The sequence below is a fragment of the Grammomys surdaster genome, unplaced genomic scaffold (genome assembly GCF_004785775.1).
Source record: "Grammomys surdaster isolate TR1022 unplaced genomic scaffold, NIH_TR_1.0 223, whole genome shotgun sequence".
NCBI classification, from domain to species: domain Eukaryota; kingdom Metazoa; phylum Chordata; class Mammalia; order Rodentia; family Muridae; genus Grammomys; species Grammomys surdaster.
In genome coordinates this window covers 1,784,282-1,809,040 of record NW_021604668.1, presented here as the reverse complement: position 1 = coordinate 1,809,040, position 24,759 = coordinate 1,784,282, and the positions used below count along the sequence as shown (strand labels likewise).

The window sequence follows — 24,759 nt, the reverse complement described above, 5'->3', positions numbered from 1 at the left end:
AGAGAGAGAGAGAGAGAGAGAGAGAGAGAGAGAGAGAGAGAGAGAGAGAAACACACAGAGAAACAGAGAATCACACACAGACACAGACATGGAGACAGACACATACATACAGACAGATATAGAGACAGAGAGGCATACTGACCTACTGATAGGCACACACACACACACACACACATAGAGACAGACAGACAGACAGACACACACACACAGCTCTTTTCTCTTTCCTGTGGTCATGCGTCCCTACTTATGAGGTCAAAACTCTCCCAGTCAGACAGGAAAGCCAAGCAGGAATTCATTCTGGCTTCATCTGACTAACTCCTACAAATGGTATCTCATGCCTTAGATTCCTGATACAACTTCTTTTGCTTTCACTGTGGCCTCAGGCCAAGGGCCATGCTACATTAGCTGGTATGTTGTTCAGTAGAACTGGTTTTCCTGACCTCAGATTCCTCTTCCCAAGAGGCCCAATCAGAGCTATGGTATAGACAGGGTGATCAGCTGTCCAGTTCCAGAATACTATGGGTAATGTAGGCTCACTGTATTTCACATGATAGAAATGGCAAACCATTGAGAGGGGAAAAGAAACTGACCTGATTGGAAAGCCACACAACAGTTTTAATCGGCAATTGAGACCTGAGTGCTGTACTGTGCCCCTCTCCTTGTGCTAAGCAGTGGCAGAAGTACTGACATCAGCTCTTCATGCTGTGCTTCCTCCACCCTGTACTTCTTCTGACAACAATACACTTACCTAATAGGTCACATTAGTCACACACACACACACACACATGAATAGATCTGTGACTGAATAACAAGGCCACTAAGATGGCTCAGTGGGTACAGGTACTGTTGCCTGATAAACTGAGCTTGATCTCTGGGTCCCACAGAGTGAAAAAATAGAACTGACTCCAGCAAGTTCTTCCTTGTCTTCAACATGTGTACCACCCACACTCTAAATAAATGTGATGGAAAAACCTAATTAATAACTCAAAGTTGGGCACATCATTAATATACTTTGTCTCCTGAATCAATTCCTTGCTTGAAAGAGGAACAAGAGGATCCTTTTTAACATCTTTGTATCGCCAGTTCCGTGATTTAATTACAGGGAATCAAATGGTTTAGAGGTGATATAATTATCACTGTGAATGCAAATTTTTGGTATATAAAATAATAACCTAACAAGACTATGAGTGAAATTAAGGCCAAACTTAGCCAGGCATGGTGGCACATGCCTGTCACCCTGTCACTCAGGAGGCTAAGGCAAGAGCTCTAGGAAAGCCTGGGCTATATGGTGATTCTTTGTTTAAAAACAAAAACACAGAACAAACTAATAGCAATAGCTAAAATCTGTTTATCCAGAACGATGCTTAGTAAAAATTCACCAGAGACCTAAGCATATGTGTAGACCATAATAAATTGTCCTGTCTAGATGGAGGAGAGGGACTTACTCTGCAAGGCTGCTGCTGTCGTGTAGTAGTTGAAAGGCACACGGGACACTATGTAGTCCTCAGAGAGACTTGCCAGGGTGTCACTCAAAAAGACGGTTTTCCCCACTCCCGTATTTCCAACCAGCATTAGCGGTTTGCCTTTGTCAAGAAGTAACTCAGTAAAATACCTAAGACGAGTTGTTTCTGCTGTGTGTACCAGGACTGTCTGGGAGAAAAAAAAATCAGAAGAAAAGTAAGAGAAAGACCTATGCATTGCAGAGCTTCAGAGCTGACTCAACAGTCAATTTTTAAATTAAGACCTAAAGAACTCTCTGTATAAGTTCATGTCCAGCAGAAAAGATCCAGTGGTAGAGCAGACATCATGGCTTCCAGAAGGGCAGCTTGGCGGTGCCATCAATTGCTGTAGCAGAGGCAACTGGTACATAGTTACAAAGTGAGGGCTTACTCTCCCATCTGTTTTTGTTTCTAGAACCCCTTTCTTCCCCCAACAGCCTTAGGTATAGGAGAGAATACAGTGTACTTGGTAGGCAGTGTTGGCCCTCGGAAGCTGATGGGACAGTGGGAAATTAAGCTAAATGTGGAACAGTATTTTGGCCCTAATGGCACAGTCCATGCACAAGGGCTCAGTGCAAGGAGACACCAGTAGAATATTCACAGATCCAAGTGCATCTGAAACTGTTACACACTGCCATGTTAGAAACTAAACCGTCATTCTTATACTCTGAAATTTAGCAGCTTATTAATATTTACTTATTCCTGTACCCTTATGTTTTACAAGTATTTGAAAATTATCTACGAGAATAAAATAAAACGAGTGAAAAATTAGGCTCAGACGTGCTGGCAAAATGGCTTAGCAGAAAAAATTAATTAGCCTGGTAACCAGAGGTTAGTCTTCAGAAGTCAAAGGCAGAGAGAGAGAGAGAGCTGATTCTATAAGGTCACATGCATGAGTGCATGCCCCCACGTGTGTGCACTCACACATACACACACACACACACACACACACACACACATGGGTGGGTGAGGGAAATAACAGGCTCAGAAAATATAGAACAAAAAATATTCAGACAGAAGATAGGCATAGAGACTGAATTCTGCACAATTGAAATATAGCTGCTATTTTGGTATATTTCTTGGTGGAGAAATGATAGAGGCAGACACTGTGTCAGTTTCTGAATAGGCATACACACTCACACCACACATTCACACATACACACACATACACATAGACACACAAACACACATGCACACACACTCATAGACACACAGACACACATGCACACACACACATAGACACACAGACAGACATGTACACATGAACACACAAGAATAAATTAGCTCCTAGATCTAAATTATTCAGAAAGGATCTTGAAGTATGACATGGTCCTGCTCCATCATAAAAAAGAGGCCACTAGTAGACAACCATACTCGGTACCACTGTACGTGAAGTAAGTGTGAAACTTCCCAGGAAGAAAATTGATTTTTGGTTCAATAAAATCTGTTGACTAAAATCGATTTCCCTTGTCCTCTTTTGAACATGATTGATAAGTTGCACCAAGCTTTCATAGCGGTTTTGTTCTCAGGATTGTTTGGTGGGTTGTCAGCTTTTAGCCAGTTAGGAAATACTACTGAGCAGCTAAGTTTGAGTTAGGATGAGACTGAAGTACAAGTAGCAGACATGGTTGGGAGCCTCCTAACACCTCAGGTTCTGATCCACTCCTTCTCAGGGCTGCCCCTTTTGAGGAAGCAGAATTAACATAAAAATACAAACCAAGGAAATCTACAACAGATACAGAATAGCATAACTAAAGGTCTGGGGACTTCTGAGACTCTAAAATACCAATTAGGGATCAATATTGCTGCTTCTGCCACTGCTGCCATGGACCCAAAGGGCACTAACTCAGGTGAGGACGGTGGGGTCCCTCTGCTTCCAGTGGGCCAGGATGGTGCTACCCAGATCTCAGGGATAGGACTGCTGTAGGAGGACATAGAAGTGAGGCTGTCACTCCAGACTAAGGGTTCAATGCTGCTATCCCGAGGGGACCAGAAGTTCAGATCAGCATCCCTGTCTGTTTGGCATGGAGCCTTCAGGACTGTGAAAAACATTTCTATTGTTCAGACTACTCTGTATATCTTACTTTGTTATGGAAATTTTGTAAGCTAACATAAGTAGAGGTAGCATTTGAAAGCAGACAGACAGAAACATACACACACATACATACATGCATGAGCACACATGCACATGTATTAAGTGTCAATGAAGATGAGTCAACACACCTACCCTACACCTTGAATGGTATGTCTAGCCTCACCCTGTCACCTAAGGTCCTTGTTGTGTGCTCTAGTGACAGTTCCAGGAAGCTAACTAAGGCTATCAAGTTCCTGCTACTTATAACCAGCTGTGTCCTCACAGGAGTGTCAACCAATCCTCTACCAGTCATTCATCTTCTGCTGCTTCAAACAGCAAGCTCTTAACTGATTCAAAATGAGAAATAAATTAAAAAGGATGATATTAAGGAAGAATAAGAAGTTGGCCACAGTATAATCTAATCTAAGAGAGATGGGGATGGGCCATGTAGAAGAGAAGCAATGAAGAAAGATGCGTGTGGAATCGTCAGCTGCCATGAGAATGTGGAACACTGGCATTGGAAAGATCAAACGCATCCCTTTGTGGCTGCGTTGGTAAAAGGGGAAAGTTCTATGTGAAAAGTAACATATATATCTTTATACAGGCAAGGAATCATTGAGTTAATTATACTCTGCTCTGGTTTTACTAAGCTTGTACAGTCTCTAAGAAATCATGAGAAAGTGTTTCCCATGGGATTATGTTGAACTGAGGGGCAAAAAGTCTGCAGAAATATCTACCTCCTCTCTAAGCATCCCTATAGCTGTCTCTTCTCTCCCAGGAAAAAGTGTCATTCCCAGAGCATAGACCACGAAGACTTGTGTCTCTGTCAAGAGAGCAGAAATGGGCTGTTTTCCTCCAAATCCTTAAAGTTTTGGTACTCTGGAGCTGGGCTCCTGCTGTTCCCCACACCTACCTTCAGGGGTGCATCAGCGTCCATGGTGAACTGGGGGACCTTGTCAGTCCAAGGCAAAAACTTTTTAGTTTTGTGGTCCAGATAATAATCAAAGATGGTTCCCTGGGATGGAAACTTCACAGCTTTCATTTCCTTATGCCACCATCTACTGAAGTCGGCTTGATAGTCAGAAAGCTACAAAGAATGCAAGAGCCCTTTAGCATAGACTGAGAAAGCTACAACAGCCCCTCCAAATTCTGTTCAGTGCGTGGTCTGTGGGGCACTGTGCCAAACTCCTAGATGGGAATTCATCAGGTTAAGTAAACCACTAGATCTGAGCTGTAAACAGTGATACCACTGTGTAGATAGGATGTAGTGAGTGATGGATAGCTTCGAGGGATAGAAAGAAGGCTTGAAAAGAGATTGAGAGACCCTTACATCACTCCTCATCATTAAAATCTAATGATGAATCACTGATTCACTGTGCCAAGTACTATCAGGCAGTGGAGATCAGAACCGTGGTCCATTTCCACCTTGTCAGCACCAACTGATAGGGGCAGGAAGAAAAAAGAGCGTGTGGGTATTTTTGTTTGTTTGTTTGTTTGCTTGCTTTTGTGGTGAATTATGTGATAGAAGCTCTGTCCTTCCTTTTGAGTTTTCAGTTTATGGTCACTTTTGTCCTTTTTTGTCCATTTTTTCTTTTACAAAATGATGACAAGGAAAAACACTACTTAAAAAAAGTCTTCGCTTTTATAAGTAACATACTAGCAACTTTGTGTCACTATCGAAAGCCTTCTTAAAACTTGGCTCACCATTGCATTCTAGACCCAGAAGTACACAGGAAAAAGGGATGGAGGAAGGTCTATTCTTGTTTTCCAGCAGGACAGAGGTGAAAGTCTGGCTGACCACCTCATAAAGATGAGTTCCTGTCCCCCAGGGAGGACATGGGCAGCTTCCCATTTTTACAATGGGGTGTCATTTGATGTTGTAATATGTATAAGCTCTCAGCTGTTTATTAGGGTATAGGACATAGAGAAAGGGGGGTAGTACCTGTTCAGAGACGGCCTGGCCCAACAACTTCTACATCAGCAGTGGCCTGGCACAGCCCTATGTCCTCAACAGCCTGATAAAATGAGATCTTCGTCCTCAGACGGTCAGTCTATCAATTCCTATATCCTTGGAAAGCTGGATCAGCAACTCATATATTCAGTGGCCTGGAGCAGGGGCTCCTCTATCCTTGGGAGTGATCTGCCCTAGTGAATTTCACTGGAATCTGAAAACACTGTGAGTATTCATTGCCTTTGGAGATCTTGTACCCATCTAAGACTTCAACTCCTGTTTTTTGTTTGTTTGTTTGTTTTTTAAAGATGTATTTATTCTTATTTTGTGTGCACTGGTGTTTTGCCTGTATATATGTCTGTGTGCGGGTGTCAGAATCCCTGTTACAAACAGTTGTGACCTGCCATGTGAGTGCTGGGAATTGATCGAGGGTCTTCTGGAAAAGCAGCCAGTACTTTTAACCACTGAGCTATCTCTCCAACCTCTCAACTCCCATTTTCCCAGTTCTTGATTTGATGTTGTTTATACTCATGAGCAGTCAGGCAGATGGAGACTGTGAATAGCACTGGGTGGGATGAGTACTCTGAGAGTCCCTCCCCTTCCCACCTCCAAACTGCCAACACCTCTGCTCCTGCGGCCTGCATCAATGTGCTAAGGTGTTTACCTTCATTGAAATTATTTTCATAGCAGAAGCCTGGGGTATTTTATCTCCCTACAAACTTTGGTCTGAAGCCAAGCCAATGTGGCTTTAAATAAATCAGACTATGACTTAGCTGGCTCTATTCTCTTGAACAAACTATACACAGCTTCTCCTTCATTACAAATTTTGCTTGGCCTTAAAATTCCACTATGAAAATGATTTTTTGTGATGCATCCCTGACTGTTCAATGTGCTGTAATAAAGCGGTTATTACTGAGCAGGTAAGGATGCAAATGGGATGTCTGCCCTCAGTCACTCAGAGGGAGGATTCACAGAGGAGTTATTGTCAGACTTAGTCCTTGCTGCTCCCTCAGAGCAGCACTGGCTGCTTCCACGGAAAGCATTGGGAGATCACAGAAGGACATCTGGCAGGTGACACTGCTGGAAAACGATCTGTGAGACGCAGTTTATTTATAGACGTGTGTTCTTTTAACTCAGTGGCAAGAAACAGAGCTGGCCCAGAGGTTCCATCACCAGTGAGGAATGTGTGGGTCACTCTTGAATGTATGCCTTCTGAGGGGGATTCCTGACTTGGCCTGGGGAGATCTGGGAAAGCTGGAAGGCTAGCCAATGGCACGCAATTTTAACCAAAAAAGTCAGGGGCCTCTACTGGAGTTCCATAATCAGAGAATTGCTGAGGTACTGGGGAAGTATGTTCTCTGATGAATGGCACGCTTGGGTAAGAACCATGCTCCAGGTACTAGGAGACCTGGGGCCAAGTGCTTTGTATCTCCGGGGAACGAAGTTCGGCTTTCTCTGCACAGGGAGGATACCTTAAAGCGATGTGACAGAGATGACATCAGAAAGATCTGCACTTAGTAGACATTGGAAGTCAAACCCACGTGTCTCTGGCACTTGGTAATTCTAAGTGACTTGTGTATGGGGCAGGTGGGGTGAGGTGCATACTTGTAGAAGATGTGTTTCAAGTGTTTTCTGTAAGACACCAGAAGTCCTTAAGGCTATGCCAGACTGCTTGGAAGGGGACAGACTTATCTGAAGCAGAAAGATCGTGGGAGACAGTGGCTCCCAGCATTGACTATGCCTCACAGATGATAACACTGGAAGCATAGTTCCAGCAGATTACAGGTAGGACTGACTGGAGGAAGAACTATTTGAAGGACACTAGATGGTATCAGAATCTTGTTCCACAACCATCTTTTCTGCATTTTACTAGATCATGTGTGGAAATCATAACAACTACAGCAATGGCATTTGGAAATAGTGTCTTTGAGGAATGTTTAGGTTTAAGTGAAGTCAGGCCCCCAGGAAGAGGTGGTTGTCCTCATGAGAAGAGAAACACTGAGCTAACAGGCTCTCTCGGCTGTGTAAGGATACAGGAGGTGTCATGTGTAACAGAGGAAGAGGTTTCATGAGATCCCAGCTGCACTGTTATCCTAAGCTCACACTTCTAGTACTATGAGAAATATATTGCAGTAGTTTAGGCTACCTCAAGGTAGCATAAGGATCTGCCCTGATCTAAGGTTGTATGGATGTCTTAGGACAGACTCCTCAGCTGCTTTGACAGTCACACTGACAGCATGTGACATCATGGTATGTGGGAAAGGATGGACATTCCCAGGTCTTAGCCAGGGAGGAATCTGTCACTGTGAGGGAGTGGGCAGCACAGAGGAACAGTAAACTTGGCTATGGTCAGGGGAAGAGGTGTTACTCAGGCACAGAGCATGACTGGCCCATGGAATGGCACCAAGAGGTGACTCTGGTGGAAATGGATCTGAGCACAGGAGAGTGACAAGAACTGTTACTCTGTATGGGACACTGTGCCGAACCCACAGGCAGGCAACAGGGATGGGTGACAAAGTCAAGCCATGTTTTAAAACTCAGCCTCCCCACAAACAAAACCATCACCGGGAGCTCATTTTCAGCCTACCTGATCTCGTAGTAGGGTGCCTCCAAATGTCCAGACACAAGCAAAGACAAAATAGACTTCATAGGTCTCTTTAGGACTGTCAGAAGGTACGTTCTCGGGAGTCAACAAACACTCCAAAAGAGTACAAATAGTCTAAGAAAAAGGAAACACTGTGAATGTAGGACATTTTTGTTTTGTTTTGTTTTGTTTTAAATGCTGGAGAAGGGTCAAACAGTTTTCTTACATATTCTACCTCATTCCTAAGAGATTATGCAATTTTTCAAAACTCACATGATTTGCTAAATTTAGAGACAGAAAAATGAGTGTCCCTGAGATGTTGAGGTCAGAGGTACAAAAAAAAGTCACTTCAATCTATCTTTGAAGTAATAAAAGATTGGAAAAAAACCATTTTAAATTATTCAAATAGCAATCACTAGGTAAACCAGACACTCTTTCTCTCTCTTTCCCTCTCCCCTCCCCCTTCTCCCCTCTCCTTCTTCCTTCCCCCACAGTCATAATCTCTCTTTTGGACTAGTTCCCTAGAGCACAAAGCAGTCCTCAGTAATTGGTATTGACATAGGCTCTAACACTTTTAAGATCCTCTTGCTCCAGGCTGAGGCAGCAGAAATTCAACTTTATCCCCACCACCAGCCTGTATGCACTGTTCTTTCTCCCAGCCAGGAAAGAGGGGCAAGTGTCTCTCACTCAAATAGGAAAACACCTGTTCCATTTAAAAATCTCTCTATTTCTATAATAATAAAACTGATCGATTTCTTACCAAGAAAAAGAGTGTGAATTTCTGCAGCTTTGCTACATCTGAGAAGAAACCATGGTTTGTAAAGAAATGGTTAAAACCAACAGAAAAGGACCAGTGGACTGCAGTGGGCTACCATCAGTAACCCACTAGTAGGTCTTAGAATGCATCTCCACTCTGCAGACATTGAAAACATTTCTGAGTGCCATGTAATCAACTAAAAAAATTATACGTTAGCTCCAAGAGTTAACACACTTCCTCAAACTTAAGGGGATCCCACACACTGGGAGATACAGACTGCTGACTGTGTGTGAATATCATTGTAAGCTGTTCTCCTGTCTGCTCATTTTGCCTTAAATTCCTATACTTCTAAGAAACTGCAGGAAACACCGGTCAGCAACAACATCTTTAAAAGAGCTGAGAGTTAAATGCCTTTTATGAACACTAGAGAAGAAAGAGGAGAGAGCAGAGATCACATTCATTCTCCCTTTCTCTGTTTTCACACTATTCCTGAATGGCAGAGTTCACACCACAGAGAATCACAAAAACACACAAGTCAACTTGAGAAAGAACACACACAATCTGCTTTTCACAAGCATTACACCCAAGGAAGTCTAATTAGGCTAACCACATAATTAATTCATTATGAATAAATTCAGACCTGCTTTCAGAAATAAATTATACCTCGGATAATTACTGCTGAATACTATCGTTTACTTAATTGGTGTGTGAATTATCCAGAAACCTGAACTTTCCTTTCTTACTATGCTATGGACTATTGTAATGCAGCTTCAAACAAATTTGGCAACATAGTAACTTGATGGGAACAAAGTTCAGAGAAACGACTCTTGTTTCTGGAGGGATGAAACATTTCTGCTGTAAACCCTTAGTGAAGTTTGATAATTCAAGCTACATCACTGTGACCTTCACTTCTGTGTTGTGAATAACTTCTAATTACTTCCATCATAAGTCCATTGTGTCTTTTACTGGTAGTAGCTAGTAGCCATCTCACAATGAGGGTCACAAAGATGTTACCCCTGGACCATCAAAGATTCTTCACTCACACTGACAGATGTGAGTTCAGGAATGTGTGTTGACAATCAGGTGCTTTGTTTTTACTGATCACGCACCTGTACTTCAGCCTGCTTCTCTGATTCAAAGACATATGGAGCTTCAAAACCAGGTGGAACATCTTCTCTAGGCAGGTGTTATGGTTTGAATCTGAAATGTTTCAAGTGCTTATCTTTCGGCTGGTTGGAGAGAGAGAGAGAGAGAGAGAGAGAGAGAGAGAGAGAGAGAGAGAGTGTGTGTGTGTGTGTGTATCTCAACCCTAGCAGAAACAAACCGTGCCCCATTCGACTTATCAGAAGGGGAATCAGAACTTGTCTCAGGGTTCAATGTTGAGTATGATGCTGGTCCATTCACACTATTCTTCATTGCCAAATATACTAATATCATCTTAATAAATGCCCTAACAGCCATTATCTTCTTAGGCCCACTTCACAGTATTAACTTTCCTGAACTCTACTTGATCAATTTCATAACAGAAACACTACTTTTATCAACAACATTTTTATGAATTCAAGCATTATATATATATACATATATAGATATATATATATATATATATGTGTATTATGTGTTTGTACAGGTATGTGTCTGTGTGTGTCTGTATGTGTATGGGAGGGAGGAGGAGTATGTGTTTGTACAGGTATGTGTCTGTGTGTGTCTGTATGTGTATGGGGGGGAGGAGGAGTATGTGTTTGTACAGGTGTGTGTGTCTGTGTGTGTGTCTGTGTGACTTTTAGGGGGTGGCTAGCTGGTATGTGGAGATCACTAGGGGCAGGCGGTTGAAGGTTGTGACCCAGGTCTGGTTCCAGTGCGTCTGCTTCCTAGTCTACACTATGTGAACAGACCTCACTGTTCTAACAGTGTGGCCCTTTTCATCATGAAGGACTGAAACCCTCTGACAACTACGAGCCCACATGTGTTTTCCATCTCGTTTTTTCTGCTAGACATTGTGCTTATAGTTATAGCTAGAAAAATAAACAAGCTGTAGCAACTTTTTCTTCTCATTCTGTCCCAGCATGCAATGACACAATGATTCCACAGACACATAGTTGGTGCTTACTGAGTGCTGAAGCTATGTAAGTCTCTTGGAGGCGGGGAAGTGAACAGTTTCTACTTCTTGGGGTCCTCACAGAGTTCTGGGGACTGAAGATCTATAGCAGGAGGGTGAAACAATCTAACAATTTGGAATATCTTTAAAAAAATTTTATTTATGTTTATTTATGGGGGAAGGCATGTTCATGTGTGTGCATGTATGGATGCAGGGTGTTTTGGTCAGAGGATAGTTTGTAGAAGTTGGTTCTCTCTTTCTACCATGTGGGTCCCAGGGATGAAACTTAAGTCATTGGATTTTATGCCAGGAGCATACCTAGAGTAATCCTACCAGTACCTTCCCCCATCTCCTTAAGCAAGCAAAATACATGTTATTCTGATGTTCTCGGACATAGAAAATACACTGTTGAGGCTGAACACAAACCTGCACCAGGCTGCTCTCTGGAACAGATGTGATGGTTTTAAAGCTAGTTCTTAGCTTCTCCAAGCACACGGGAATGTATTTATCAAAAAGAATAGTTAAATTGGCCTTTTCTGATTGATGCCGCCTTCTGTCTATCCAACTGGCCACATACCTGAAAAGGAACACGGAAAAGCTTTTACCGAACAAGAGCCTTGAAAAGCAGGATGCCACTGGGTTCGAAGCTCCCCCTTCCACACAGCTTGGTGCAGCACTCCACGGACATGTTGAGTGGTTCACTAGATTTCTCAAATGGAAAATATTTTTAAATGGCCTTTTAAAGACTTGTTTTAATGGCCATTTTCACTCTAATGAAAAGAATGTAAAAGAAACTCCTAATAGCTCTTAGAAGGCAAACATAATCGTGCCTAAGTAGGCCATTACTTTGCATTTAGAGGGAAGTGCACTATGTCATTTCCCAAATGAGCAGACTCTGTTCATGGCGGAGGCTTTATTTATGAAAACAGCTTGGTGCTTTTCTTGATTAATCTTGGCATCAATTATTTAGTAATGAGAAATCAGTTATAAATAACGAGGTGAACATTCCATAGGGGCTACTTCACCCTGCTTTTCTACTGGACTCTCTAACACCAACCTGAAAGGGATAATGTGTTCACAGTCAAGGAGTCGAAGTGGTTTGCCATGCCTTGATATATTGACATTCTTATGATATATAGATAAAGCTGCCTCAAGCTTATAACACGTTAACATTGCTGTCGTTTTAGTAAACTGCTTACCGACGCTGTGATGGCGTCCTTAGTGGCCTCCAGGGTGCAACTAAGAGACGCTAAATGAAAAAGAATCACTCAGAAACCTGTACTTGAATAGGAAGCGGTGGTAATAGAGACATTTAGCAGCCTGCACGTGAACAGTGCTGCCACAGACTGATTACAGCCAGACCTTGTTGTAGAGGCAAAACAGATTCTGCATTTTTGAATATGGTATAGATGAAGGTAAGGATGCATGCTTTATCAATGTCTTCCCGTGCTTTCCATGGACTTCACGGAAGAGCCACCATCATTATACTGTGTTGTCGTTTATGGAATGACAGCGATCACATTTTCAGTAGGAGCCCTTCTTGTAGGAGAGCTGTACGGCAGGGTGCTACTGGGGGGTGACAGCAGCAGCCACTACAAACAAAAGTATTAAGGCCATGTCTGTATTCAGTGACTGATTCTGTTGCAGCTGAAGCAGAGTGGAATCTCTGCTATTTTTATTTAGGTATTTAAGGGCTAGGAGATAGCTATATACCACGGCTCAAATGTGTCAGTCAAGGGACAGTTTGCACACATTGGATCTTTACTACTGTCACATGGGACCCACAGATCAAACTCAGGTGGTCAGACTTGGCAGCAAGCACCGCTTACCTGAGAGCCATCTTGCCAGCCCCAGCAGGGAATCACTATATCCAGAACTTATGGTAGGAGGAGTTGTGCTCAGGGAGATAGAAGTCTGAGCCTGGACTACCCTGGATCTGCATTTCAGTTCCCTTACTTTTTAACCAGGTCACCCTTGGGAAGGTGACTCAACTCTGCATTGGTTTTCCAGCTTTAAATGGAGATGATTGCTTCCTGGCCTTTGGCTAACATCACGAGTAGTAAAAATGAAAATGATGCTGCTATGGGGTTCCTTTGGTTGTGACATTAAACAAATGTATGTGCCAGCATTTAATAACTTACTACCCATCACAGAGTTGGTGGCACTGGAATCCTGGGCTCCGATCCTGCCTCTGTCTTTCAGTGCATTTCCTCAATTTCTTCAATTGAGTACAAGAGTTGCCATATAGAGCTATACTCAGCAGCCCACACTCTACACAGTGTTTTTCTTTCTTTCTTTCTTTCTTTCTTTCTTTCTTTCTTCCTTCCTTCCTTCCTTCCTTCCTTCCTTCCTTTCTTTCTTTCTTTTTTTTTTTTTTAACATGACTTGGGAAACAGGAAACCCCTGCAAAGATCACTAGAGGCAGCAGGAATTGAAAGAGCCCCAAAGTGAGTTTTGCATTTAGGGGACAGGTGAAAGCTGTTTGTTGAGTTGCACTAGTAGGGGCTAGAACTTCCTTTGGAAACATACAAGGCCTAGTGGCAAGTGAGACTGAGGTCCCATTGTCTCCATGATCAGCAGCTACTCCAGAGAGAAGCAAGCTTGACCAAAACAGGCCAAATGGTCAGCAGGGAATCTGTCAGAAAGATAGCCAATATTGACATCTCTTAGAGCTCAGTGTCATCACACAGCAAAGGGACTAAAAGTTTCTATCAACAAATATGGAGAGCTGAAATTTACATGTAGAAATTATTGCTGAGTTTTATAGTTTGGAATAAAAAACTGACATTAACAGAGAAAATTTAGAGCTCTGGACCATTATATGTAGATGTGGAAAAACCTAAGGAACAGATGTGTATCTGTTTGCAATTCTTTCCTATGTCACAAAAGATGCTACAGACTTTAAGATGGTCAGCAGGAAAGGACCATTACCACAGGGCATATAATAACAAAGAATGGTCTCTCCGAAGCAACAAAGACAGGGAACCAAGTTTGTATTCTAAACACAACTGCTTATAATAAAAACATTCCTCTGGCTGATTGGATAAATGGCTTATTTATATTTCAAATAAGGAAAACTCTGAAACAAACTAGATATCCAAGTGTCCCAATACTCTTAAGATAAGTAAAGAATACAGAAGAGATGAACTTAAGAGAGGGGTTCCTCCCAGCAACATCCATGACAATCTGAGAAAAATAAGTAAGTACATTTTGGTAAGTGGTTATATATAACCCAATGAACTATGAGAAGCCATGACTAGAAGGATAGACAATGACAGGGAACATAAGGAAGAATAAGAAGAGAGAGGTAGGAAGGAAAGAAGATTCAAGAGGAAGGTTCTAGACAGAAAACTATGTAAAAAGAACAACCGGATAAGGAAATCACCACTCACAAACCACTAATGGGGCATCCTCTGAGGTGCTTGAGATTTTTCTCTCCAAAATTATAGATGTCATGAATGAGCAAGTTGGCTGAATGTCTAGACAAATGGGGACTACGGAGCTAAATAAATATAATCTTGTTCTGATGGTGAATTTTTTAAAGGTACAAATGAAATTTGTAACCGGTAAGATTTAAAACACATGCTTGCAATATCCAAGACAGATTTTGTAGGTATATGAATTATATAAAAGAGAGGCCTCTATGTATGTGTGCATGTATGTGTATGTCAAGAGAATAAGGCAAGGTGGAAACATGGTAGGCTAAGTCTTTAGGAACAGGTGGTCCTGGTATGCTCCCAATTCTGTAGGTTTGAACACTTAGAAACAAACAGCTGCAGAAAACTGACACTTTTGAATGAAATACTGCTTCAGAAGATGAGGTTTATAAACAATATTGAATAAGATATCTATGTCATATTATAGTACTAAAGCAGGTAGTGAGCTATTTAATAATTACAGTGTGGAAGGAAATACCTGAATCCTGACATAGCTGAAAGACTCTGGCAACAGCAAGCAAAAAATTAAAATCCCCATAGAAGTCCCCATCATTCTGGATATGTCTCTGCTGGGGCTTTGATCATTCAGGTGAAAATTAAAACTGACACATTTATCAGTTTTATTACTTGCACTCACCGAAACTTAACTGGGAAGAGTATGCAGTGTAACTTGATACAAACTGGATGGCTACTGAAGCTACCTGGGACTTTGAATAAAAGGCTGTCTTTAAATAGACAGTCATTCTGAGCTATCAGAAGCACTAACAACCTTAGGATGTGACTGAGACTGAAGGACAGAAGGGCTTGGGAGCCATCAGAACACAGTGGGACAAATGAGGGATCTCAAAAGGAAGGGAATGTTGCTGCTTCACAGTAGAGATCGTGGTTTGGGTGTGGGGGAGTTGATGGTCTGTCCTAACCAACAGAAATGCCCCAGAAACAGAATCCTATGTAGAGAAAGATGCTAGCCCAAGAGCAGCTTTGCTCAGTAGAGGCTGTAAACTCTCCCTCAGACAAATGTCACGAAGCTTTATTAAAACACACAGATCTGGTCGTGGTTCTCCCCTGTGAGCATCAGATACAGAAAGAGCAATGGGCAGCATCTGGGAGGGGACAGAGGTCATTCTCAAAGTATAGTCAGGAGAGGATGATTGGAAGGTCCTCCCACAAAACCACAAGAGGGCAGAGGGAAAGCCAAGAATGACAAGGTGTAGGTTTAAAGAAATCCCAGAGACTGTTTGTTGAAGGCCTCATCCTTAACACTCAGTGCTAATTTCAGGTGATGGTACCTGTCAACTATGAGGTGCAGAAGTGTGAGGTTACTATGGGTGTGTCTTTTAAAACGACTGTGGAGGCCCGTGTCTCTTCTGTTCCCTCTCTGATATCTTGGTCACAAGAGGAACAGCTCTGTTTTCCCACAATACATTGCTTCATCACAGGCCCCTAAAAAGGGGCCCAAATAACAAGAGACTCAATCTCTGGAGACCACATCAGCACTCTTTCTTTATAAACGCAGAAAGTCTCAGGGATTTGCTGCTGTGTGGGACACTTCCTAGCACAGGGTGAAAGGGAGGAACGCTGGGAAATGAGAATGGATGACTAGCAGGATCTAGAGAAAGACAGGTCCAGAAGAATCAATCACAGAAGACCTACTGCCCTGAGCTGAGACCCACAGCCATTCTGACATGACTATGTAGGGGAGGGATCAGGAAAAGAAGTAGCCTGAGCTTGCTCTCATCTCTCTCTCTCATTTCCTGCCAATGTTCGTCATGAGCCAAAGGAAACAGAAGCCAGAGGGCAGGGAGCCCGGCTATGTGGTCACATGGAACAGTGTCTGGGGCAAAGACACCATGAGGAGGCTGGGTAGATGGGCTGATGGAGGACATCTGAGGCAGGAGCAGGTAGTTACCTGCTAAGCTCAGAGGTTCCTACTGTGCAGAGTGAGAACATTGTGAGAGACATATAACCACACAGCAACTGAGGTATAAACCCCTTTCTCTGAATGAAGCATTTCCACTGTCCAAATACATGTACATATTTCATATACAGACAGACAGGTACTCATGAAATGATTTGTCTAAGAGCTTCAAATAAGCTACTATTTGTTCATTTATTCAACACCTACTTACTGAGTGTCAATTATTTTCAAAATATGTGATCAAGGAAATATGTAAGAAAAAAAATGATTTAGACACCTGGGTGCTAATTTAGTGTAATGAGTATTACGTTAGTAATATCTTTTTTTAATCCTTTTAACTGAGATTAAAATAAATAAACAAAACTTATGAACAGCTGATTAAGGAATGAACACAGGAGTTGTATAGACCTTTCCCTATAGGCATACAAACAGCACACACATGAAGACACACCCTACAGTACAGTGACCAGAGAAACACAAATGCTGACTCGGAGAGATACCGACACATACCACTCAGTGAGGATCCTAGAAAAACAGGCAGTGAGGAAAACTAAAACAGATAAGGAAAACCTTATAGGATCTGCAGCATCCTCTTGTGAGATACCGGGAGGAAGGGAACATGGTGCAGCCACTCTAGTTAAACATGGTAGTAAGTCCTTAAGGATCAAAAGTCCTTAAGGATCAAAAGCTGTATTAGCACCTAATCTGTCAATCCTGGGGTTATCACAAAGGGACTGAGGCTGGACCAGGAAGAGTAATTTGTGTCTGTATGCCTTATTCACAGCATCGTTTCATAATAGCTGAAAGATTGAGGCACATGTCCATCAAGAGACAAATGGATAAACTCAACCGCCATGTGTAAACTGACCTTGAAGACACTGAGAGGAGTCAGACAGTCAGGAAGAGTAAACACACTCTCTATTTCTATAAGCTACCTAGAGTGCTCAAGTATAGGAACCACAATCAGGAAGAAGGCTACTAGGAACTCAGGAGAGGGTTATTTCTGAGCCTGTACAGAGGTGCTGTAGGTGGATGGTGAGGATGTAGTAAGAGTCAACACACTCTCTGCCACCCAGCTTTGTCCTCACCAATGGGGATACAGCAACGTTGATGCCACACGCATCTTCATGACAAAAGCATGTAAGAAAAGAAGAAATGCTCACGGATTCCATCCCAGGTCCTGTGGATTCACATATAAAATGCCAGCTCTGGAGACTGTGGCTGGTGTGGCTGTCTGCAGGTGATGGGTCTCCAACAGAAGCCTCATGGAGGGTGTGAGGGCCACTCGTTCATTGCTGGCGAGGGTCAGGACCTACAATGTGCAGCATGTGGTGGTTACCAGAGGAGGACTATCACTAGGAGTCAGAACAGCAGCCAACAGACCATCATAGCTAGTGGTGGCCCTAGTATGACAGCCACAGGTAGACTCACCTGAATTCACATCTGAGCCCATGTGGAGGCACTCTGGCTGAATCCTTAAGGAATAGAATTGCCTTACAGACTCATAATGGCCAAGCCTCCAATAGCTGTAGGAACTGTTACTAGCTCAAACGTAATTGGACTCCCATAAGACTTGAATTCCACAACTGAGAATGTGCAACACTGTAGTTATCAGGTGTCCTGTCCTCTCTCAAATAGGTACACAGGCTCCAACCTCTGTTTTCTGATAAACAATGTCTTCATTCAGAAAGCAGTGGCCACTGATGATGCTACCTGGGAGTAGTGTTGGCTCCTGATCTCTCACTCTTCCCCAACATCAGGCCCCGGGTTGCCTTTTTGGTATTACACACAGCCTCTTGTCTTTGCTGTTCCCAGGACAACCACACTGCATGCTTGGTGAAAGCATTTAAACATAATCTGTAGCCATAGGAACAACTTAGTTTGCATTGCCAGGTTTCATCAGTGATCATACGACACAAACTCATTCTTTTGTTGTCTCGGTATCAATATTTAATCATACCATGTAAGATATGAGAATTTAATGCCTGCCCCTTAGAAAACAATAAGGCACATAAACTGAATTCTTATCTATGTACCTAAATTTTATGGTGATTCAATTCAGAGACAAGGGAAACATATTCCCCCTCAAATTTTTAAAGGTTTATTTATTTTTATTTATATGAGTACACTGCAGCTGTCTTCAGATACACACTGAAAGAGTACATCGGATTCCATTACAGATGGTTGTGAGCCAAGAAGTGGTTGCTGGGAATTGAACTCAGGACCTCTGGAAGAGCAGTTAGTGCTCTTAGCTGCTGAGCTATGTCACCAGCCCTCCTTCCAATTTTTTTAACTATAAGGAAATATCAATTGTCAGAACAGTGACTACATAAGAAACGGTGTATTGAGGAGCACAGGAGATTACAGGCATCAGCAGGTGATCAGCTCCCAGATGTTGTGCCAAGGAGAAGCACTACAGTATCATTCACCTTGTTATCATCCATGACTGTGTTCAGGGACTCAATCCACAGGGGGTCAATATCTCCATCCAGGACTATCCAGGTTGGTCCATCATGTGTGAGATTTGCCTGCTCTCTCAGAATGGATGAGAAGAGACCTGCAAAGCGGGAGCAGACTCTGCAAATGCGATCAAGGGCTGTTTGTCTCTAAAACTTGTTTCCCCTGGAAGCACCTTAATCAGCTAAATAAAAGGAAGTTGCTACCTCTTTCTCAAAAGTGGCATACAATGCCCCCTGTCTGAGCTCTCTCAGGTGGTCTCCAGATCCAGTCAGTTCTATGACTTACTAACAGGCAAGCTCCACCTCCCAGGGGAGGGTCCTCACCTTTAATAATTGAGCTTTCGCACCTACCTGTCAAGAACAGGAAAACCACCTTCCTTGAAGACCCATTCTGAGATTTATAGACAGTAATAAACATAGATTGAAATCATATAGTAAGTAAAGACCTTATCCTTTTCCACATACATATGTTCAAAATCTATCTTAGACTATCTACCATATTTCACCTTCTCCATTTTTTCCTATTACATTACTCAAGGTTTGAATTTTGAAAGCCCATGCTCCAAAGTACTGTCCATCTTCTTTACAGCCATGAGAGTGATATCAAGCTGTTGTGACATGAGGTATAGAAAAGAGTCTCATTCTGCATTCTTGTTTGGATTTATCCCATATCTGAGTGCTATGTGATCATGGGACATTCTATAGGGGCTGGGTCTGAATTCTTGTTTGGAATTATCCCATATCTGAGTGCTGTGTGCTTAGGGAGTGAGCATTCCATAGGGGCTGGCTTTTCAAACTCTAGCAAATCACACTGAACAAATCTCTTTCAGTGGACATGTGGAGAATTCCTCTATGAACTCATAGAGACCCACAGCCAGTCTTAGGAGACAGAGGTAGGTAGATCTCTGTGAGTTTGAGGCTAGCCTGGTCTACAAAGTGACAACCAGGGCTGTTACATAGAGAAACTCTGTCTCAAAAAAATCATTTCAAACAAATAGACAGACAGACAAACACCAAAACAAAACCACAAAAACAGCAGGTAGTAAAATCGGCCACCATGAAAGTCACCAGCTTTTCTAAGGGTTCTCAATTTAAGCAGCTTTCACATTTCCTGTATAATGCTGATGACTTTGTCCCTGCCATGATCCTTCATGAAAATCAGATACTCAGTGACAAAAAGGTACAAAACATGCCCGTCAGATCAGCAATGACTCCAAGGTAAGCAAGCGGATGATATCAGGCATCGTACTTCAAAGCAAGTCACCTATGTGGCACTTGACCAAGCATATTACCATTGTGAGCAGAAGTGTGGATCCTAGTGAACAGGGCCTGGATGTTGGGAGCATCCTGTGCTGAGATTTGGGTGGGAAGAGGCTTGAAGAGCAGGAACTGAGAAGAGAAAAGGCAGCCAGCAGGGCTGAGTGCAGGAAATGAGGGAGAGATGGATGAAGACTCAATCACCAGTCCCGCAGGCCATAGAAGAGTTGACCCCTAGAGTAAGTAGCTAATGGACCCACTACAATCTGAAAGCCAAGAAGTAGCATCCTGAAGCAGGCTCTGATTTCTACATAGAAAACAAGGGTCTAGGACACCAGGAAGACAGCAGCCTGGATTAATGTGGCATCTGTGGAGATATACTGACATTTAATAAATATATATGCTTTCTTATTTTTTCCCTCCTTCTCCCCTTCACATTCTTTTTTTTTCCCTTCACATTCTTATTACTGCTTCCATGTCTTTCTTTTACTCACAGGGTCTCTCTCAATTTGTAGCCAAAGCTTGCCTAGAACTCACTTGTAGCACAGGCTGGCCTTAAAGTCACTGTAAACAATAACCCTCGGAGTGTTGGGATTATAGGGACAAATCACCTCACGCAACTTCAGTATATACATTTTAAAGATGGTGACTATATAGTATCTATTGTGACATCAACGGTAGGGAACATGGAGAGACAGGGAACTCAGATTATATTAAGATAGGTACACTGGTTAGAAATACGAAGTTATAAAGGCTTAAGGAAAAGTATGTGTTTCTCTCCAAATATAGGTTGAGTATCCTTTACCCCAAAACCTTGGGATTAGAAGTGTTTCTGATTTCAAACTCTTTGAAATTTCAGAATATTTGCATCGGATTCACTGGCTGCATGTTCCTAATCCCCAAATCAAACATCTCAAATATTCTGAAACCCTAAACTTATGCCTAAAATCTTTTCAGTTCCAGAGTTTCCAGGCAGGAAGCATGACTCTTCTGTGCCCAACAACTATGATGCAGGCCTGGATACAGTCAGCATCCCTCACACCTGTGATGCCCACTGAAATTCAGCCTGTATCTCATTCCAGGAACTTTAGAAATGGGGTGTTTGTATTGACTTCTCCCTGGTTTCCAAGGAGCCCTGCCATCACTGGTGTAGGTAAAACCCACAGCACCAAACAAGAATCTGCCACATGCAATCAGGCACTTCTCAAACCTTGCTTTTAGCAGGTCATTGTCATCAGTTAAGCTTTTGATCATGATAACATGCTGTCAATCTGTGACTGTGACTATGGCTTATACTGAAAGTACTGAAAGACAGAGAGGAGGGAGGAAGGAGAAAGGGAAGGAAGGAGGGAGGGAGGGGGGAAGGAGGGGGAGAGAGAGAGAGAGAGAGAGAGAGAGAGAGAGAGAGATTGGTTTTCAGCACTTCAAAAGAGAAAAAGCACTTACCATCTTTCCATTCTCGGGTAGCATGATGTATGAAACCAAAGAGTTCATCTGTTGTCACAGCCTTGGGGTTTAAGTCACTCCAAACAGGCTTCTGTTTCATGTTCACATACGTTCTGTTCAGTGTTCTCAAAATCTGAGAAAAGCGAGCCAAGAAAACTATGTGAAGTTGGCCAAATGGAGAGTGGAAAATAAAGAATTCTCCTATAAGTCATCATGTGCTCCTGGATATCCTGCATCTAGAACAATGCAGAAAGCAGGAAAGTCAGCTGTTTCCTCATCTTGTAAAACTCAATGTCTGGATGCTTAGGGTGACAAGATCAGCTTACCTGATTCCCAGAGGCATTCAGACTAGTGAAAACTGCCTTATCGGTTAAATCTTTAGCTATGTATACAGAGTGAGTTTGAGATCTGCATGTACACAGTGTGAGTTTGAGTGTAAGATCTGTATGTACAGAATGAGTTTGAGATCTGTATATACACAGAATGAGTTTGAGATCTGTATGTACAGAATGAGTTTAAGATTTGTATGTACAGAATGAGTTTAAGATCTGTATGTACAGAATGAGTTTGAGATCTGTATATACACAGAGTGAGTTTGAGTTCTGTATGTACAGAGTGAGTTTGAGATCTGTGTACAGAATGAGTTTGAGATCTGTATGTACACAGAATGAGTTTAAGATCTTTAACTATGCATACAGTGTAAAGGAATTTCTGTGTATGAGGTCACTCTGCTAGTATTTTTTAGCCCAATTCAGAATTGCCTGGAATCTGTCACCACGATTGCTGAATCCCTCCCAGAGCTTCTCACTCAGTAGGCAGAGGGAGGAACCATAATATAGCATGCATTTCTAAAAAACGACTTCAGGATGACAATGTTGGCCTAGATAGTCTACAAGACACAGTAGTCAATGAAACTTCACAAGGTGTGGTCTGGAGTCGGGGAAACAAGAGTTATGCTACTGGGCATCTAGTAGGCAGAGGCTAGGGGTACTGCTCAACATGTATCAGTACCCTGTGTGGTGTGCATCTAAGCAAATAGTGTGTAGTGCCATTGGTGCTTGGGAGTTAGCTTATCAACAGAAGAAGCTGGAGGAAGATGACCTTAGACTTGGGACTCACTAGGTATGTATCTATTTAACTGACCCAAATATCTGCCTTGGTTGTCCTTTACTGTCCCTTGAAAGCCAAGGTTGTTGTTTTCAGTGTGTATCATTTTCATCGATCCTAGGAGTTGTGAAGGGCTGATTTAAAAACACCAACTACTTTAGGGTGGTGAGTGGGTAAATAACACGGCCTGCTCACATCAGCCTAAGCATGTGTTGACTAGGTGAAGAGTAAAGGAAAGAAATGAAATATATCTCAGGAATATGCAGCTTATATTTTTGGAAACCATTAATCTCCCAGAAATTTCAGAATTTAATTTTATCCTTCCATGAACCACGGCCTACATCTGAAAGTTATACTAACAAAGTAATTATAGGTCTATCAGTAATCTACTTTAATGTCGCAATTATTACATTTTTCACAAGAAAAAAAAAATCTCCACATAAGAGCCTCCCTGGGCAATTGTTTCCCTTTGGGTTCAGCTCTGAGGACTGGCAAGTGCTGTGCGCAGCCATGCTCCAGAACTCACATGCCATTCTGATTATTTTTAGTTGTTGGCCACCAAGTGTGTTTATACCCAAGCATCCTGAATGGGAAGGCACAGAGCTCTGCAAATACCGTCTGCCAACCAAGAAAATAAGAATGCTGCCAGGACAGTCAGGAAGGCCAAACAGAAGCAAGCAATGAACTAAAAATGGGGCTTAATAATACCTAGAGCTTCCCGTCACAGCAGAGAAAACCATACGATGCACAGTCCAGCACACAATAGGGACCTCAGAAATGTGGGTGTTGTCATCTCTTTTCTTTTCAAGCTTTGTTTTGAGGCCAAGGAAGGCTCAATCTCTCAAGCAGTAATGAAGGAAAATATTTGCACTTGTTTTCTTAATGATAGGGGAAGGGGGAATTTATGACGGACCCAAAGAGGCAAGAAGGTAGTTTTGATAAAGGTGGGCAGTGCTCATCAAATACTGCAAGCCAGGTGGCTTGCTCACTCTGAACACTTTCCCCCTTGGTGAAAGAGGCCAGATGTGAGCATGCAGGTGCAAGCCCTGAATATGCTGGCAGAGTTCTCCTTGTCTTGTGTGGAAAGCCTAATCTCTGGATGAGTCTATTATTTCTCTCTCTCTCTCTCTCTCTCTCTCTCTCTCTCTCTCTCTCTCTCTCTCTCTCTCTCTCTGTTTCTCTCTGTCTCTCTGTGTATTGTATGGTGTTTGTGTATGTGTGGTGTGAGTGTGGTGTGGGGGGGACTGTGATACGATATGTGGAGTGGTGTGTAAGCATGTGTGTGTGTGTGTGTGTGTGTGGTATGGTATGTGATGTGGTATGTGTAGGGTGGGGTGTCTGGTGTGGTGTATGTATGGTTTGTATGTAGTGTGTGTATGATGTGGTGTGTGAGGTGTGTGTGTGATATGATGTGTGGTGGGGTGTGGTCTGTATGGGTGTGTGTATGTGATATGTGTGGAGTTGCGTGGGTATATGTGGTGTGGGGGGTGTGGTATGTGAAATGGTATGTATATGTGGTATGGTGTGTATACGTGGTGTGTTGTGTGTGAAATGGAATATGCAAACAATGCTCTGTTTCACCTTCACTCTATATGAAAGGAACAGTGTCACATGATCAAATGGCAGCCATAGATTTCAGACTCTAGCCCGACATTATTGCAGCTTCACCGCAGGGACTCCTAGCATCACTGAAAATGGTGCCCTCCAGAGAAGATTCCTCCAAGGCTAAAAGGTATAACGTGAGTTCTCCTACCTTACTCTTTCCTGTGCCTGCATTTCCAACCACAAATACAGAGTGTCGCACGGCCAGCAGCTCCTCAAGCTGGACAACCTGCACACAGACAGCTGTTACTCAGGCCCTTTCATGACCGAGTGACCAAAAGACAGCTCATCCATTTTAGCTCTCTCCTATAATGCTGCTTGGCTCCCACTGACATATGGGAAAACAGACTAAGTTCACAGCATAGCTTCTTGGAGATTTCCCACATAAAAAGCAGACATTTGAGTAATATCAAGTCGTCATCATCGCCATTGTCATCTTCATCCTCATTGTCATCATCTCTGTTGTCATTGTCATCGCCATCATTGTCATCATTATCGTCATTGTCAGTGTCATCATCATTGTCACTGTCATCATCATTGTCATTGTCATCATTATCACTGTCATTGTCA

The 24,759-nt window shown here is 42.6% G+C and overlaps 1 protein-coding gene across 1 annotated transcript in view; it reads right to left on the bottom strand.

The window, feature by feature from the left end:
- Positions 1-24,759, bottom strand: part of Dnah11 (dynein axonemal heavy chain 11) — a 291,537-nt gene that overhangs the window by 133,867 nt on the left and 132,911 nt on the right. The window contains exons 39-46 of the mRNA XM_028773185.1: positions 24,341-24,418; positions 21,481-21,613; positions 18,748-18,875; positions 17,482-17,630; positions 11,390-11,540; positions 8,112-8,243; positions 4,487-4,660; positions 1,446-1,650 (exon numbers count right to left, since the gene is read on the bottom strand). Of these exons, the coding sequence (XP_028629018.1) occupies positions 1,446-1,650; positions 4,487-4,660; positions 8,112-8,243; positions 11,390-11,540; positions 17,482-17,630; positions 18,748-18,875; positions 21,481-21,613; positions 24,341-24,418 (1,150 nt within the window). The remainder of the gene's footprint in view (positions 1-1,445; positions 1,651-4,486; positions 4,661-8,111; positions 8,244-11,389; positions 11,541-17,481; positions 17,631-18,747; positions 18,876-21,480; positions 21,614-24,340; positions 24,419-24,759) is intronic.